Source organism: Stegostoma tigrinum, chromosome X, assembly GCF_030684315.1.
Source record: "Stegostoma tigrinum isolate sSteTig4 chromosome X, sSteTig4.hap1, whole genome shotgun sequence".
Taxonomy (NCBI): domain Eukaryota; kingdom Metazoa; phylum Chordata; class Chondrichthyes; order Orectolobiformes; family Stegostomatidae; genus Stegostoma; species Stegostoma tigrinum.
The window spans coordinates 3,583,130-3,602,571 of record NC_081404.1 but is presented as its reverse complement, the minus strand read 5'-3'; the positions used below and the strand labels follow the sequence as shown (position 1 = coordinate 3,602,571).

At 43.4% G+C, this 19,442-nt stretch overlaps 1 protein-coding gene across 5 annotated transcripts in view; it reads left to right on the top strand.

Moving 5' to 3' along the window:
- The window catches only part of LOC125448355 (rho guanine nucleotide exchange factor 25-like), a 418,447-nt gene that overhangs the window by 225,573 nt on the left and 173,432 nt on the right, over positions 1-19,442 (top strand). For all 5 annotated transcript variants that reach the window (XM_059643473.1, XM_048523634.2, XM_048523635.2 and 2 more), the window contains 2 exons: positions 798-1,090; positions 16,564-16,692. In XM_059643473.1, the coding sequence (XP_059499456.1) occupies positions 798-1,090; positions 16,564-16,692 (422 nt within the window). The remainder of the gene's footprint in view (positions 1-797; positions 1,091-16,563; positions 16,693-19,442) is intronic.

The following is a 19,442-nucleotide window of genomic DNA, read 5'->3' as shown; positions in this document are numbered from 1 at the left end:
ACTGTATTGGTGGACCTAAAAAGGAACAGACTTGTAAACATGACAATGTCAGAGTCTCTTTTCTTAAGGCATAGATATTGCTGTCCTTTCTGCTGCTGATGCTGCTGTCTCTCACTTTCTGTAGTCAGCACTTTCAAGATGATGACAAAAGGCACAAACCTCACTGCCCAGCCATATGATGCCTCACAAGCACAACTCCTTTACCAAATATAGTATGGTCTTGGGTTGATTAGACAAATCCTGGTTTATTGTCTGAGAGGCTCCTGTCAAACACCATCATTGTCTCAAAAAAGATCCATTCAATTTGTCAATTCCCTGTAATGGTCTCTGGCTGTGTGTAACTGGCACATTTTCACTGGGGTTGGCTTTTCCACCTTGGTTGGACAAGTCCGTTTGACAATCAGATCAGTTGACCACGTGTAAATTTCACCATAGACAAGTCAGGTCAGCTGACCATGTGTAAATTTCACCATATTGTCAGGTCAGCTGACTTGGGTGTCCACCTTTGCAGTATAATAGTCCACTTTTTAAGGAAAGGGCCATTTCAAAGAGGCCATATTGAACAAAGCTTTAAGCTTAAAAGACAGGATGTGCCATTCCCAGGCATGACATTAGGAAAGGGTTTGATAGGTCAAAGTTCTATATCAGAGCATCCCTCAGCCCTCCTTTTTCTGCACAATCGAGCCCCAGCTTCCCGATAGTTCCTGATAGTTATATCTTTTGCTATTCTGGTACAATTATGTAAAGGATAAGCTAAACACCAAGCATTCCATGACTCTGCTCTCACTTTTTCTTAGAATCGTACTCGGTGACAGGAAGTGATGGCAGCATTTCCACCTCAGTGGCTTCGATCCAGCCACAGCCTTCTACCAGTTCGGCTCCCAGCTCGCCGAGCTCCAAGCGATCGGTAAGCACCTTGAAGAAATGGCTGACCAGCCCGGTGCGCAAGCTCAGCAGTGGCAAGATCGATCGGCAGGTGAAGAAGCTGGAAAGCAAACCCAAGAAGGCGGAACAAAGGAAGAGTGTCGATGAGCGGCGCAGGAGCATTGATCTGGGAATAGTCAACAAAGGGAGTGAAGCTCAAGACGTGGTAAGAGGCCTTTCGTTTTGTCAGAGTTCTCAGGTGTGGTGGGCATCAGAATGCAGGCATCAAAACATAATATTGAAATTCAAATCGAAAGATGGATAACTACAAAGGCTGCCCTTGTTGCCAGCCGCATGATAAATACCTGAACTCGGTGATGCCTATTAGAAATATTCAATTCTCCAAATTCACTTTGATAATGCTTTCACCACTAAAAATCTTAGCTGTTCTCCTTTATTCTTTCCTGGGAAGTGGGAGTGGCTGGCAAGGCCGCATTTATTGCTTCGTTGTTCTTTGATCTGATTGACCTGCTTGGCCACTTCAGAGGGTAGTTAATAGTCAACCATATTGCCAAGAGTCACGCATAAGCTAGACTGAGTAAGGATAGCAGATTTTCTTCCTTCAAGGAACTAGGAACAGGAGTAGGCCATTCAGCCCCTTGGGCCTTTTCCACCATGAGATCATGGCTGATCTGTGGCCTAACTCCATAGACCTGCCTTTGGCCCATATCCCTTAATGCCAATAGCATTTATTGATTTTAGATTTGAAACTAACAACTGATGCAACAACCACTGCCACTTGTGGAAGAGAATTCCAAACCTCTACTACCCCTTTGTGTGTAGAAGTGCTTCTGAACATTTCTCCTGAACAGTCTGGCCCTCTTTCGCAGACAATTCTCCCTAGTTTTAGAATCTCCAACCAATGGATATAATTCATCTATCCTGTTATTTCCTGTTAATATCTTGAAGACTTCAATCGGATCACCCCCTTAACCTTCTAAATTCTACGACATTAGTCAATCAGATGGGTTTATATGAGGATTGACTGTCATTATACCATCTTCATAGAATCCCTATAGTGTGGAAAGAGGACCTTCAGCCCAACAAGTCCACATGGACAGTCGCCCGAGGGCGGAATCATACATCACTGAAGGCATTTCTGAGATGAATGAGATGGGATTAAAATCAAGTTCTTCTTTTCCATCCTCTGCTCAAGCTTGACCAATGAGCTTCCTGGCTGATATTTTTCACCATCTGGGCCAGCCAGGTTGGGAAAGATTTTAAGCTCTGTGTGGCCTTGGGGAGAGATAGGTTTGCATCCTCACTGAAGCCAATCTGCTGCCTGTTATACCCCAGTCTCATATTCAGGTCAGTTGCTGTCAATGGGACAGGATGTATCATGGACAATAGCATGACTCAGTGGCATAGCATGCTGGATGGAGTTCAAGGCCTGCTAATCCCAGTGTTATCATAAAGTTAATAATTTTAAAATAAGCACACAGAATTCCCCAGTTTACGTGACTTTTGGACCCAGATTGGCAGAGCGCACAGACCATTCTTCATACTCACTATTTACTACAGGAATTAGACTCCAGCTACTGGTCAACAGTTACATACTGTCAGAATATAACACCACTAATTAAAATTCTAATCCCTTTGAAACTCCTGCACATGCACATTCACACACACTCTCACGCACACAAACGCACACCCCTACACAAACACAAGCCCCCTCACCACACTACCCCCCCACTCTAACCCACACACTCACTCACCCACACACACACTCACTCTCTCACACACACGCGCACACTCTTTGTCACACATACACTCACCCGCACACTCACACACAGTCTCTCTGTGTCACTGTTATTCTTTCTCTAATTCTGTCACACACACACACACACACACACACACACACACACACACACACACACACACACACACACACACACACACACACACACACACACACACAGCCCCACACTCACTCTCACACACAGAATCACGCACATGCATCCACACACAGCTCCACACTCACGTGCACGCACATGCACACACACAATCACTCCCACACACTCCCTCCCCCACACTCACACGTACTCTCACACACGCACTCCCTCACCATGACCTCCTCCCTCAGATGCTGTGTCTCTGTTCTCTGCAGTCAAAATTCAATTTAAGAATCACTTTCCTTCAGTAGTTGCTGTATGATGTGAATTTAAATTGGTAATTCAGAGATACTTTAAAAGTAAGCCGGTCTTTCAGTGCCTCTGCAAATTGGTGCAGGCATTCAGAGTTGGCACGCCACGAAGAAACACTCAGATCTGCAAGAACCAGCTCAATAGAACTTGCGGACAAAGATTAACGAAGTGCATATGTGTTTCGTTACCAGAGAACCAGTCACACGGTTACCAGCAGGAAGAAAGGTTTTGTCGTTGATAATTGGTCACTCGTTCATAGCCCAATCAACTTCTTGTTGCTATCCAGTTGTATCTGTACAGAGAACTCTCAGTTCCAGTTCATCTGCAACCACTCCAGTTACTTCTTGGGCAGACAGCAGTTTAAACAATGCTTGCCTTAAGTGTCAGGTAACTTGCTTTTCAAAACAATCCACAATCCTTTAAAACACTGGTTTTAAAACACTTCGAGTCATAGAGCTGTACAGCACAGAAACAGACCCTTCGATCCAACTTGTCCATGCTGACCAAATATCCTAAATTCACATTTTAAGGATACAAGGTAGGCCATTTAGGATTGAGATGACGAGAAATGTCTTCACCCAGAAAGTGGTGAATCTGTAGAATTCTCTACCACAGAAAGGATTCGGGGCCAGAACATGGAATGTTTTCGAGAAAGAGTGAGATATCGTTTGTAGGCATCAGAGGTATGGGGGAGAAAGCCGAACAGGGGACTGTGTTAGATGATCAGCCATGATCATATTGAATGGAGGAGCAAACTCAATGGGGTTAAATGGCCAACTCCCGATCCTATTTTCAATGTCCCAGTGACCTACCCTGCTCAGGTCTGGTGAACAAAAGCCCGAACATTTCATATTTCTCCCAATGTCCGAACCCGTATCCCTGGTAAGAATCTTCGGGAATTTGGTTCACCTTTTCTGTTTTATTGTAAACTGAAGTGTGGAAAATATACTTAACCTTCCAATGACTGTTATGACATCTCTGAACAGGTTGATTGGAAAAATATTAAAATAGAGCCACTTGATTAAAATTTGTTCCATAAGAGCAGGCGCTGCACACCACCAGGTTAATCACCTAGATGTTGAAGAGAAACAAAAGCCCTGTTGAGACTTTAGCTATAATATGAGACTTGGGTTTCCTATTTTTTATGGCCTTCCTGACTTGCATTCCCACTGTTAATAAGTGATTCCCTTTCCCTCCAAGTCAAGTTCATTTCTAAGGCTACCTGGCCTAAAATTTTATTAATTCATTCCTGGAATGTGAGTGTCACTTGCTGGTCCAGCATTTATTGCCCATCCCTAGTTGCCCCTTGAGAAGGTAGGGGTGAGTTGCTTTCTTGGACCGTTGCAGTCCATGTGCTGTAGGTAGATGCACAGTGCCCTTAGGGAGGGAACTCCAGGATTTTGACCCAGTGACAGTGAAGGAACGGCAAAATATTTCCAAGTCAGGATGGTGAGTGGTTTGGAGGGGAACTTGCAGGGGCTGGTGTTCCCATGTATCTGCTGCCCTGGTGCTTCTAGATGGAAGTGGCCGTGGGTTTGGAAGGTGCTGCCTGAGGACCTTTGGTGAATTTTTGCATTGCATCTTGTAGATGACACACACTACTGCTATTGAGCATTGGTGGTGGAGGGAGTGAATGCTTTGTCAAGCATTGGTGTCAAGCTTATTGAGTTGTATAAGACTTTGGTTCGGCCACATTTGGAGTACTGTGTACAGTTCTGGTCGCCATATTACCAAAAGGATGTGGATGCTTTGGAGAGGGTGCAGAGGAGGTTCACCAGGATGTTGCCTGGTATGGAGGGTGCTAGCTATGAAGAGAGGTTGAGTAGATCAGGATTATTTTCATTAGAAAGACAGAGATTGAGGGGGGACCGGATTGAGGTCTATAAAATCATGAGGGGTATAGACAAGGTGGATAGCAAGAAGCTTTTTCCCAGAGTGGGGGACTCAATTACTAGGGGTCATGAGTTCAAAGTGAGAGGAGGAACGTTTATGGGAGATATGCGTGGAAAGTTCTTTACACAGAGGGTGGTGGGTGCCTGGAATGCGTTACCAGCAGAGGTGGTAGACGCAGACACGTTAGTGTCTTTTAAGGTGTATCTGGACAGGTACATGGATGGGCAGGGAGCAAATGGATACAGACTCTTAGAAAATAGATGATATGCTTAGACAGAGGATCTGGATCGGCGCAGACTTGGAGGGCCGAAGGGTCTGTTCCTGTGCCGTAATTTTCTTTGTTCTTTATTTGTTAAATGTGGTTGGAGCTGCACCCATCTAGGCAAGTGGGGAGTATTCTTGCACACTCCTGACTTGTGCCTTGTAAATGGCGGACAGGCTTTGGAGAGCCAGGAGTTGAATTACTCACTGCAGGACTTGTTGCCTCTAACGTACTCTTGTAGCCCCTGTATTTACATAGCTAGTTTAATTCTGTCTCTGGTCAATGGTAATCCACTCCCCCGGGCTAAATACTTATAGACAACATTTCCTATTGATAACTTTCCTTGTAACACCCACCTATGCCCTCTTTTGTTCATTTCTTCTTTAATATTTGTCCAGGTATTTATTCATTTTTATCCAGTTTATATCCATGTTTCCGTTTTAGTTGCAAATCTCATAAGCCTGTTCTTTTGTGGGAACTCAGGATTTGGCATACTGCCTTTTTATGAGAATTCACTTGATTTGGACAGCTTGTATCTCCTGCTTTAATCATTTTCATGCTGAACCACCAGTTCCATTCACCAATTGTTCAATCCATTTGCTTTACTTGTTTCCATTTATTTGCTTCGTTGCAACTTGTACTTTTGCAAGTGTCTTATCCTTAGACTCATATTCTTCCTTCAAGCTGAGTGTTTCCCAGCCATAACATAACAGCAAGAAAAATGTATCAACAGCCTCTGTCACTTGGGTTTGGTCAAGGATTCACTCAACAATCTTCTTCCACTGTTGCTGAACTTTATTTGCAAATCAATGACTTGGCTTCATTATGGCAATTGAGTCAGCAACCTTCAAGTATAATTTAAAGCACCATCTTACACTAATAGAGTTACTGACTTGTGAATATTATAAAATGACACTTTACAAGAAGCATCACTGACCTGTAAGTATTATTACAAATTACGATAATAGATCCACTGACCTGTAAATATTTTTTTCTTTCATGGGATGTGAGCATCACCGGCAAGGCCAGCATTTGCTGCCAATCCCTCATTGCCCTTGTATTGAGTGGCTTGCTCAGCCTTTTCAGAGGGCAGTTAAGAGTGAACCACATTGGCGGCGGGTCTGGAGTCACATGTAGGCCAGACCAGGTAAGCACAACAGATTTCCTTCCCTCAGTTATAGTTGTCACGGTCACCATTAAGTCTAGCTTTCCATTCCAGATGTATGAATTGAATTTAAATTCCACCAGAGATTTTAGTCTATGTCCCCAAAACATTTGGCTTACCAGTCCAGTCACATTAGTACTGCGCTGCCATCTCTCCTATAATCACATCTGATAAGGCAAAGATAGACTTGCCATAGTCTTAATAGACCATAGGGTTGCTCTCACATTAGAGAGTGACAAATGGTGGTGGTTGAACCCGAGGGCCACCACACCTCAGATAAGGGACGGGGTTGAGAAAGAGAGTTTTTCATGATAACCTCAGCTGGTGCGGGAATCGAACCAATGATGTTGGCATCACACTGCAATACAAGTGAGCCATCAAGCTAATTGGCCCCCACATCATATCGTGATAGTGGCTGGCCCTCAAATATAAAAGGTTATATTGGCCCAGGTTTGGCAGTCACTGGTAAAGTGGCAACTTGCGTTGCTTATTGACCTTACCGAGTTCATAGGATGCCAAGAGAATGACTTCTTCGGTGCTGCACCATGGGCCAATGTCGGAAGGATCAGTGAAGCTTGTTGTATGTGCACCTTGCCTTTAAGAGAGTTTACCTTTAAGGTGCCATGTTTATACAATGTAGTGACCCTGCCTGACAATTTGTCTGCTACAGGCTTGGAAGCTGCTCCCACAGAACTCAATTGGCTTGCTGTAATATCTGCTTCATAACTTATTCTGTGTTTTAAACAAGCTACCCCAAATTATTCCCTGATAAACGATAATTAGGCCATTATATTACAAGCTCCAGCATTTTTAAAATCAGAACATCTGCTGACACCAACGATCCAATGATAAAGCCTGACCTGTACTTTCTTAAATGCACAATCATATACACATAAGAACTAGAAGCATGAGTAGGCCAAGCAGCCCCTTCGGCCTGCTCCACCATTTAACACGATCATCTTGGCCTCAACTCCACTTTCCTCCCCGCTCTATATCAACCCATTACTAACTAAAAATCTGTCTCTCTCCTCCTTCCATTTACTCAATATCTCAGTATCCACTGCACTCTGGGTAGTGAATTCCACAGATTCAAGACCCTTTGAGAGAAATAATTCCTCCTCCTCTTGTTGAAATCTGCTATTCCTCCTTTTGAAACTAGCACCTCTCTTTCTAAATTGCCCCATGCTGAAAGCTGATTTTCACAAACTTTTTTAAAAAGTTGTCTGTTTAGCAACTTCTTTCCCTTCCTGTATACACTTCTACAATAATTTTTTTTGTTTTTAAGGATTTGTTAATATTTTTTCATTCCTTATTTTCAAATTATTTCAGAACTTTATGTGCTTCTAACCCTGCTGGGAGTCTGTAAACACAGCCTTTTGAGATGTTTAAATGCTTTCAAACATATTTTTAAGCTTTGAAAATTATTAAGCGCTTCTAACCACTTTTGAATACTGTCATAAACCTTGAAAAGCTGTTGCGTACTTTTAAAGACTTAAAAAAAAAGTCAAAAAGCATTTTACATCTTTGAAAAACTCGAACAAAATTTGAAGGTCCACTTACTTCCCCAAAGAGAAATACCTGGAATAAATTGGGCTGATTTTTCAAACATGATCTGGGAATCCAGAGTGGAACGGAGAACTTGAACTAGGAAAATCTGTTTGGGAAAAGAGCAAAGTATGCTTGTCAATTACCCCTTCGACTGACATCCTTGCTTATAATTCAATAGTGCTAACAGATGTTTAGTGGTGAGTTTCAAGTGCACTTTTGAATTTCCCCTAAGATCACTTTATTCAAACTGGCAACATCAAAAGCCCATATATTTCAATGATTAGTGAGGCAAATGGTGTGTTGGCCTTCATTGTGAGAGGATTTGAGTTCAGAAGTTGGAATGTCTCACTGCAGTTATGCAGGGCTTTGGTGAGGTCACATCTGGAGTATTGTGTGCAGTTTTGGTCTCCATACCTAAGGGAGGCTACAGAGAGAGTGCAGCGGGGGTTCACTTGGCTGATCATGGAAATGGCAGGACTGTTGTATGACGAGAGATGGGGTTGACTGATCCTTTATTAACGACAGTTTAGAGAGATGAGAGGGGATCAGATTGAAACATTTAAAATTCTAACAGCACTGGATACAGGGAGATTTTCCCTTCACTCAGGAGTCACAGAGGGCACAGTCTCAGGATATAGGGTAGACGATTTAGGACTGAGATGAGGAAACATTTCTTTACTCAGAGGATGGTCACCCTGTGGACAACTCTTCCACACAAGGCTGTGGAGGCCGAGTCACTGAGTACGGTGAATTGAGTTAGTTTTATTGTCATATATTCAAATGTATGCAGTGAATAAGTTTGCAGTTGTCGCATTATAACACCACCTTAGGTACAAAGATACCTCAGTACAAATACTTAAGATCAAATTCTAAGGAAATAAAAAAGAATTAGAAAAGTAAAGAAATAGTCCAACATTATAGGTCATAGGAATAAATGAGAAAAATAAAGAAGTATAAGTTCAAGATATTTTAGATTTTAAAGATATCAAGAGATATGGAGAGAAAGCAGAAATATGGTGTTGCGATAGAAGATCAGTCATGATCCTATTGAATGGCAGAGCAAGCTTGAAAGGCCAAATGACCTTGCTCTGCTCCTAGATTTTATCTTTCTATTCAATGTTCATTCCCTTCTGTGCACTCTATGCCATCAAGCAAAAAACTTCCATCAAAGAACAAGACTGCAGTCTGTAAGTCTATGTCTTTTTATTTGTTCTGATCAGAACTCTGTCTCAGGAGGACAGATTTTACAAAATCATGCAAAGGAGAATGCAGCCTCAGCTGTAATGAGTCCCAAGGCAACCATTTTCAAATGAGACATTGATGTTTATTTGGAACGGAACCCCTGATTGGCATGCCTCATTCAATGTTAATGAGCTTGATGAGTTTAAATGTTTTAATGTGGACATCTGAGGCTACCTGATGATAATCTTGCAGTCAGTACTTTTGGAAAGTGAAAATACTTTCGATTAAATTTGTTCTATTTAGATTTAGTTTGCAACATGATTGAAACCATGTGATTTAAGTAGTGATTGATTTCGGTTACATGTTGTAGAGAGCATTTATAATAAATATGATTTTATAATGTTCTATCATGGAATGGAGGCATCTCTGGCTGGGCAGGATTTATTGCCCATCCCTAGTTGCCCTTGAGAAGGTGGGGGTGAGCTGCCTTCTTGAACCGCTGAAGTCCATGTGTTTTAGCTGGAACCACAATGCCATTAGGGAGGGAATTCCAGGATTTTGACCCAGGGACAATGAAGGAACTGTGATATATTTCCAAGCCAGGATGGTGAGTGGCTTGGAGGGGAACTCGCGGGGGGTGGTGTTCTCATGTATCTGCTGCCCTGGTGCTTCTAAATAGAAGTGGTCGTGGTTTGGAAGGTGCTGCCTGAGAATCTTTGGTGAATTTCTGCAGTGCATCTTGTAGATGGTACACACTGCTGCTACTGAGTGTCGGTGGTGGAAGGAGTGGATGGTTGTGAATGTGGTACCAATCAAGCGGGAGCTGCTTTGTCCTGGATGGTGTCAAGCTTCTTGAGTGTCGTTGGGGCTGCACCCATCAAGGCAACTGGGGAGTATTCCATCACGCTCCTGACTTGTGCCTTGTAGATGGTGGACAGGCTTTGGGGAGTCAGGAGGTGAGTTACTCACTACAGGAATCCTAACCTCTGACCTGCTGTTGTAGCCAGTGTGTTTATGTTGCGAGTCCAGTTGAGTTTCTGGTCAGTGGTAAACCCCAGGACGTTGATAGTGGGGGAATTCAGTGATGGTAACCATTGAATGTCAAGGGGTGATAATTAGATTCTCTCTTGTTGAAGATAGTCATTGCCTGGCACTTGTGTGGCATGAATGTTGCTTGTTACTTTTGAGCCCAAATGTTGATGTTGTTGAGGTCTTGCTGCATTTGGGCAGCGACTGCTTTGGTGTCTGAGGAGTCCAGAATGGTGTTTTACCAAAGCTAGGTCCAACTGAACCATCATTTTTATGCCTTTCTAATGATGAATACAGTCCTGTGGCTGCCAGTATCAACCTGAAATGGAAATGAGTGAAACTCACCTTTAAGATCCACTCCCTCTGCCACCAAAGTTCGGTCACAGCAGCGTGCGTAATCTACAAGCTTCACTGCAGATTCAGTTTAACAGAAAACACTGACCAGGTTCCTGCTGTTAATAAGACTATTGTTTATACCAAAAATGAGGTCGAGCCACAGGTAAACAAATCTATGAACTATAAACACATACTCTGCTCCTTGAAACTTTAACATTTTTTAAAACGCCTATACACGCAGACACACAGACAAAGCAAAAAATTGGTGTCATGAGTAGATAAAGAAAAGTGCTGGGGAAACACAGTTCAATGGCAGCAGTTCATACACTTCAAGATGTGTTCCTTTGTCGTCCCAAGATCTTCTGTTTATCGATCCTCCTCCAGATTTTCAGTTCTTTAGTAGGGTCCAGGGACTTACACATTACTTGTTAGTTTCACAGTCACTAATTAGTGGGAGCAACCTCCAAAAAGTGGTGGAAGAAGAGAACTGACTGTGTCCAGACTTGAGTTACTTTGCTGCAAAGATGTAGAGACAGATCCTGCTGCTTACACTCGGGAGACCTTCTGTTTCACTATTGTTTGCATACACTAGCTGCTCAGGATCCAATTAGAGCGCTGTCTTCAGGCTTATCTCTCTGCACCCCACCACCCCCCCGCCCCCCCACCTGAAACGTAGCCATGTATACACAGCTCACAGTGAGTTCCAGTCACTAGTTTTTAAAAGCACCGCAATTTCTTTCCTAGTTTTGTTTTAGAAACAATCCTTTTCCCCATTTTATTCCACAATCGAAACTACAGAAAAATCAAACAATGAGGTCTTTACACATTACAGTAACAGAGTCCCTGACCTGTGAATATTGGGATACTATGGTTGTGGGGCATCATCTTGATATTCCGAATGAGTGACTGAGCAAGGACTTCAAACACACTTGAAGAAGAGGCCCTAACCCAGCTTTTGGCCTGAGGAAGGTGTTATGCATGTGTTGGGCACTCTCTGTGCTAGTATTGGTGCTTCTGGTTTTCCCACAAGGCTGGGCAACAGAGTGTGGATGGCACAAGGTGGGTCACCCCAGTTTTGGAAAATACCCTTCTGCCATAGCATGCCATTTTTCATTCGCCACACCAGCCATCCTGTAGCTGGTGTAACCAGGTTGCTAAATTAGTGCCACTTTGTGGTTAATTTTGTGCTCAGGACTTATAGCTACTGGAGACTAGATTCAGACTACTTAGCCTCACACAATGGCCCTGCACATTTGTAATCTGGTCCACAAGCTAAACTGTGGCCCATCAGAAATTGTATTGCAATCTAAAAAAGCCTTCGTGCCCTCTTCACCATTACATAGCAGTTTCTGAATGGCAGTATTCTGCAGTGCCCAATACAACCAGGGCAGCAGAGGCAGATGGGTGAGAAATCCAGTGGGTGGTATCAACTTACCAGCCTGGCCTCTTTTTCAATGTCAGATGTTCACGGGATGGATGGGACTCTAAACCATCATCTCTGACCCGCTTCTAGCTGGCATCCTGCTGTTATTGGGTTCTGCCCTGTTTGCCAGTCCCTGCCATTCACTGCCCAATGGACCTCCACCCCAGGGATGTCACTGACTAATTCTGGATAGGAATGTTTGCAGCCAACAGTTCATCAGTCAGGAGCTAGGTCCACCTGTACCCCAGAGAGCCATTATACCAGCCACTCTGAGAATAAACACTGGTGCTAATCTGGTGGTTACATAAATCGAAAGCAGAACAAAAATTAATGTGTTATTTCCCCCATCAGTTACACATGTTATGGATCAGAACAAACCCCCTCAAAGTATATCAAGGAGAAAGCCTAGACCTAAACTTATTTCTTATTCAAAGGCAAGTATAAGGTGCTGTGTTCCAGATGTGATTCACTTGGTCCACCACTAGGCTTTAAGAAAAACTCACTTTATTTTTAAAACACAGCTAAAATACAAACAAAAAAGGAAGAATTGGCATAACTTTAACTCTGTCAAAATACTGAACAAAATAATATCTTACTTAGCTACTAATCATCAACTTTTCTAATATAGCTGCATCCCATAAACACTCCCTTGGTAAAGACAAATTCAGCAAAACAGATTTTCCTCACGTGCTATCTCCTCCAGTCCAGGAGAAGGAATACTGACAGAATTGATCTAGTAACAGCGAGAGGACTCGAGCTTTTAGCTGCGGCAGAGAGAGAGCTGTATCTATCTGCTTTAACATCCAACTCCAAGCCCCGACTGAAAGCAAAACTAAAACCCTGGGTCTGTGGGAGCCTGACTCCACCCACTCATGCTGCTCTGGTCTAACTTAAAACAAGCACCCAGGGAGCTTGAAGCTGTAACCTGGCGGCTAGCTTTCTGCCTGTTTGTCCAATGTAGTGTTTGTCACAGTTCTTGCAAGGTATTTTGTAAATGACATTCGTTTTGCTTGTTGTCTGTATAGGGTCTTTTAAGTTCATTAGCTGCTGTATTAGTGTGTTGGTGACAAACACTACATTGGACAAACAGGCAGAAAGCTAGCCACCAGGATACATGAACATCAACTAGCCACAAAAAGACATGACCCACTGTCACTAGTATCCTCACATACAGATGAGGAAGGACACCACTTTGATTGGGACAACACATCCATCCTAGGACAAGCCAAACAGAGACATGCACGAGAATTCCTAGAAGCATGGCATTCCAACCGGAATTCCATCAACAAACACATTGACTCCAAATCAATCTACCACCCCCTGAGAAAAAGAACAGGAAATGACATCACCAATGCAGGAAATGACATCACCAACCCAAGGAACCCTAAACAGATAGATAGAAAGCGGGACATAACACCAGCACTTCATCGGAGGCTCACTGATGATGTTACCTAGAATGGTGACGAAATGTCTGAAAATGGACCTTCCAGCTCAGCGAGCAAACTCGCATCCATCATTCAGTGGTGGTGTCAATGACATAGCATGTCAAGGAAGTGAGTGGTTCCTTGAGCCTTTAAATCAGGATCATGGTAGACCTTAATTGTGTGCCAAATGTAATTCCAATAGAGTCATTTGAACACTGAATAATTGTAGTACATTTGGCATTGTGTACACAGGGGGTGAGTTCACAATCCAGACCAGGCTAAACAGGTTGGTATTCTACTCATGGGAGTTTAGAAGAATGAGGGGAGATCATAGAATCACTGAAGTGTGTAAACAAGCTATCTGGCCCAGCAAGTCCATATCAACCCTCCAAAGAGCATCCCACCCAGACCCACCCCAACCCTATCCTATCTGTGTAACCCTTTGTTTACCATGGCCAACCCACCCTAACCTGCACATCTTTGGGCTGTGGGAGGAAACTGGAGCACCCACAGGAAACTCACGCAGACACAGGGAGAATGTGCAAACTTCACACAGACAGTCGCCTGAGGGGGGAATCGAACGCGGGTTTATGGAGCTGTGAGGCAGCAGTGCTAACCACTGAGCCACTGTACCACCCAAATCTCATCAGATTCTTAAGGGGTTTGACAGCGTAAATGCTGAGAGAATGTTTTCCCTCATGCAAGAGTCCAGGACGAGAGGGTATAGTCTCAGAATAAAGGGATGCCAATTTAAGACTGAGATGTGGACGAATTTCTCCTCTCAGAGGGTTGGAACTCCTTGCCACAGAGCGCTGTGGGGGCAGAGTCTTTGAGTATATTTAAGGCTCAGAGTCAGAGGATTACAGAGATGTATAACATGACAACAGTTTTCAGTCCGACATGTCCATGTCAACCAGATATCCCAAATTAAACTAATCCCATTTGTTTCTGTTTGGTCCCTGTCCCTCTAAACCCATCCATGTACCCATCCAGATGCCTTTTAAATGTTGTAATTTTACCAATCTCCACTACTTCCTCTGGCAGCTCACTCCATACACGCACCACCCTCTGCATGAAAAAGTTGCCCATTAGGTCCCTCTAAAATCTTTCCCCTCTCACTTTAAACCTAGTTTTTGGCACCCCTGCTCTAGGGGAAAAGACCATGGCTATTCACCCTATCCATGCCCCACATGGTTTTATAAACCTCTATAAGGTCACCCTTCAGCCTCCGATGATCCAGGGAAAATAGCCCCAGCCTATTCAGCCTTTCCCTGTAGCTCAAACCCTCCAACCTCGGCAACATCCTTGTAAATCTTTTCTGAACCCTTTAAAATCCCTCAACATCCTTCCTCTAGCCGGGAGACGAGAACTGAATGCAGTAGTCCTGTACGGCAGCAACATGACCCTCCCAACTCCTACACTCAATACACTGACCAATAAAGGCAAGCGTACCAAATGCCTTCTTCACTATCGTGCCTACCTGCGACCCCACTTTCAATGAACTATGAACCTGTTCCCCAAGGCCTCTTTGTTTGGCAGCACCCCTCGATATCCTATCATTAAGTGTATAAATCCTGCCCTAGTTTGCCTTAGCAACATGCAGCACCTCACATTCATCTAAATTAAACTCCATTTGTCACTCCTCCATCCAATCAAGTTCCCGTTGTATTCGGAGGTAACCTTCTTCACTGTCCACTACGCCATCAATTTTGGTGTCACCTGCAAACTTACTGACCATACCTCCTATATTCATATCCAAATCATTTATATAAATGATAAAAAGCAGTGGACCCAGCACTGATCCTTATAGCACACTGCTGGTCACAGGCCTCCAGTCCAAAAAGCAACCCTCCACCACCGTCCTCTGTCTTCTACCTTTCAGCCAATTTTGTATCCAGATTGCTAGTTCTCCCTGTATTCCATGTGATCTAACCTTGCTAATAAGTCTACCATGCTGAACCTTATTGAACGCCATGCTGAAGTTCATACAGACCATGCCCATCACTCTCCCTTCATCAGTCTTCTTTGTCACTTCAAAAAACTCAATCAAGTTAGTGAGACACAATTTCCCGTGCACAAAGCCATGTTGACCAACCATAATCAGTCCTTGCCTTTTCAAATACATGTAAATCCTGTCCCTCAAGATCCCCTCCAACAACTTACCCACTGATGTCAGGCCCACCAGTCTATAGGTCCCTGGCTTCTCCTTACCACCGTTCTTAAATAGTGGCACCACATTAGCCAACCTCCAGTCTTGTGGCACCTCACCTGTGGCTATCGATAATGCAAATAACTCAGCGAGGGGCCCAGCAATCTCTTCCCTAGCTTCCCACAGAGTTCTAGGGTACACCTGATCAGGTCCTGTTTTAAGACATCCAGCACCACCTCCTCGGTGAAATGGACACTTTTCGAGATGTCATATTTATTTCCCAAGTTCCCTAGCTTCCATATCCTTCTCCACAATAAACACTGACTCAAAATATTTGTTTAGTATCTCACCCATCTCCTGTCTTTCCACATATAGATGGGCTTGCTGATCTTAAAGGGGCCCTATTCTGTCCCTAGTTACCCTTTTGCCCTTAACGTATTTGTTGAATCTCTTTGTATTCTCCTTCATCCTATTTGCTAAAGTTATCTCATGTCCTCTTTTTGCCCTCCTGCTTTCCTTATACACCTATTGCCGTTTATTGATCAGAGCCTCAACTTTTCTAGTCATCCAGAACTCCCTACACCTGACAGCCTTGCCCTTCACATTAACAAAAACATACATTCCCTGGACACTCGTTATCTTATTTTTGAAGGCCTCTCCCTTTCCAGCCGTCCCTTTACCTGTGAATAGCTACCACCAAACAACTTCTGAAAGACAGATATATTCGTGATCGATCAGCAATCAACAGTTCTGGGGAAAGGGCATGTGAGAAATGTCGGATCTGCCATGATCCTGTTGAATGGCAGAGCACGCTTGAGGGGCCGAACGGCCTACTCCTGTTCCCATCTCTGGTAATCCTGTGGTTCCATTGTGAAAAGGCACAGGTAGAAAGCACGTTATGGGAAATTGCAGTGTGTAACCTGTGGTTTCCTTTGTACTGAATGTAACAAATTGAAGGTTACAGGGTGTGCTCCCATGTTTTGGGATCATTTGTGCACTGGGATCTTGGGACCCTGGAAACAGACCTATCTGGCTCCAAATTGAAAGGATTCAGATTGTCATTGTTCCCTTTTGCTTCTAACAGAAGGGCTGGAAGGATGGATCACTGAGCCGCAGATTATCCCGAGATGAACAAACGGCAGCTGTGATTCCGGAGTCATCGACAGCACTTATTGACAACCCGAAGAAGGAGATGGAAGAACAGGATACTGCAGTAGGTTTTTCTTGGTGGTTAGAGTGGCTTGCATGCACTATGGATTACCCACATCATCACACCTGGGACAATCAGTTTCAAACACGTCAACAAATGATAAATTGTTGTTACAGGGTCATAAAGTAGGAAAGTGCACAGAATGCCTGCATATAAACATGCGAGTTAGGCCACACAGGCCATTTAGCCTGCTGTGCCATTGAAAAAGATGATGGCCAATCCACTCGACCCCAGTTTTCCAGCTCCCCCTCCCAATAACGTTTAATTACTTAAGAATCTCGCTGCGTCTGCCTTAAAAATGAATGACCTGGGCTCCACTGGTCTAGAGAAGAGATTTCCACAGACTTACGATCCTCTGAGAGCAAAGAATTCTCCATCTTAAATGTGAGACTCCACATTTTTAAGATGCTTCTAGTCTCTTTCACAAGATGATGCAACCTTTAAGCCTCCTGCTTGTCAAGATCATAGAATCCCTACAGGCCATTCAGCCCATCAAGTCCACATCTATCCTCCGAAGAACATCTCACCCAGACCCTCCCCTCTGCCCGATAACCCTGCATTTCCCGTGGCTACCCTACCTAGTCTGCAATCCCTGGAGACTACAGGGCAGTTTAGCATGGTCAGTCTGCCTAACCTGCATATCTTTGGACTGTGGGAGGAAATCGGAGCACCTGGAGGAAACCCATGCAGACGCAGGCAGAATATGCAAACTCCACACAGACAGTTACCCCAAAGCTGGAATCGAGCAGCAGTGCTAACCACTGAGCCACTGTGCTGCCCCAATTTTATCAGTTTCAATAAGATCACCTCTCATTCTTATAAACTTCAATGAATACAGGCCCAGCCCATCCAACCTTTCGTCGTAAGACAATCACTTCATCCCAGGTATAAGTTGAGTGAACCTTCCCTGAGCTGCTTCTCATGCATTTATATCCTCTCTTAAATAAGGAAACAGAAAAGATACACAGTCCTTCATCTGTGGCCTTATTGATATCCTGTGCAACTATTGCAAAGCTTTCCCCTTGTAATAAATGACAGCATTCCATTGCCTTCATAAAAATGATAGAAAAAATGTTTTTTGGAAAGATCCATCCAATAAGGTGTACCAGAAACAAAAATACTTCTGAAAATATTAATGTTTATTTTGTTCAGACAAATTGCTCACTGGTGGTGTAAACAGCGGAGGAGGTTTAGTTAGTATTTTATGGAATATTGACATCACTGCACTTGAAAGACTTAGTTAGCCACCACTATTTCTAAAGGACTTCAGTGAAAGGCAAACAAAACTCTTAGTGGGTATTAAAACAATCAATAATGATTAGTAGCTACAGCCTTTCGCTGTGGCCAAAAACAAAATGACACATGGAGAGCGAGGATGTCAGTTTGATAAAGGTATAAAGGGATATGGTCCACGTTTTACAAGGGGTTGGTGAAGGGGTCGCATCCACACATGTTAATACATCATTACCAATGAGCAAGTGCACAACTGGTTTGGCAGCTTTCCTTTAGCCATGATCAACAGGGGACAAAAGCAGTGGGGGCAGCAAAAAATGCAACAAGGCAAGGATCAAAGCGAGGGTGAGATGAGAGTTTCTGACATACGGGCAGAAGATGTGGACGGAAGGTGACAAAAATCAAGAACAAAGTGAGGGAGGTGGAGAACGGAGTGTGAGAGTTGGATAAGGGAGGGAGAGAGATGGAAAGGACCATAAAATATAGGAGCAGAAGTTGGCCATTCAGTACATTTAGTCTCTGTCGATAGAGCGCAAGTAATTGAAAAACTGAAACAGAGTAAGAAATTGAAACTGACCAAGGGGGCATAACTGAGTGATTGAAACAGACTGAGCAATTACAACTGAGGAGGCAAATACTGTTGACCAGAAAGATGAAACTGACTGGAAACCCTTTAAGATAGTGAAGTGAAAGCGACAAAGGAATTAAGAATACCTTGTAGAATGATTCAACCCACTGAGGGAGCAAGAAACCTCATTTATTTCACTTTATTGACAGTCCTTTTTGCCAGAATAAAACTCATTGCAGTACAAATTTCACAGCAACAATATTCTTATAAGTTAGTATTCCTTTCCAAATATGATACATACCCCTTAAACATCTCTGAATGGGATTGCTTTAGAAGAGATTTAAACTCCCATTTGTAATCAGAGGTTTATATGTAGATGTTTACAACACAGAAACAAACCAGTTGCTCCTACTGGTCCAACTGGTGTATATGGTCCAGGCGCACCGCCTCCACCCCATTTCTCCCTGTCACCATTCCTTCTTCCCTCATGTATTCATCTAGATTCCATGGTACGTACCTCTGCTATTCACCTCAACTGGCTGACATTCACACTGATCTTGAATTAGTTTAACTACTGCCTGTATGTTCAAGTCATGAGTAGCCATGAACAATTTCAAAGTCAGGGGCCATCTTGTGGTACGGTGATAGTGTTCCTGCCCATGGACTGGGTGGTGTGGGTTCAAGCCCTACCCCTTCCAGAGGTATATACTAACCCTTCTAAACAAGCTGATTGGAAAATAGGTTAAATAGTAATAGGCAATTTAAAAGTTCAGTTTTACTTTTAACAGTTGGGAACGTGTATTCAATTCTTTAAAATTAATCTATTTTCCTAATCAACCTGTTCAGAGATATTATTACACACCTCTGGAGGAGGTAGGACTTGAACCCGCTCCTCTTGGTTCACAGTTAGGGACAGTACCACTGTACCACAAGACACCAGGAATCCATAGTC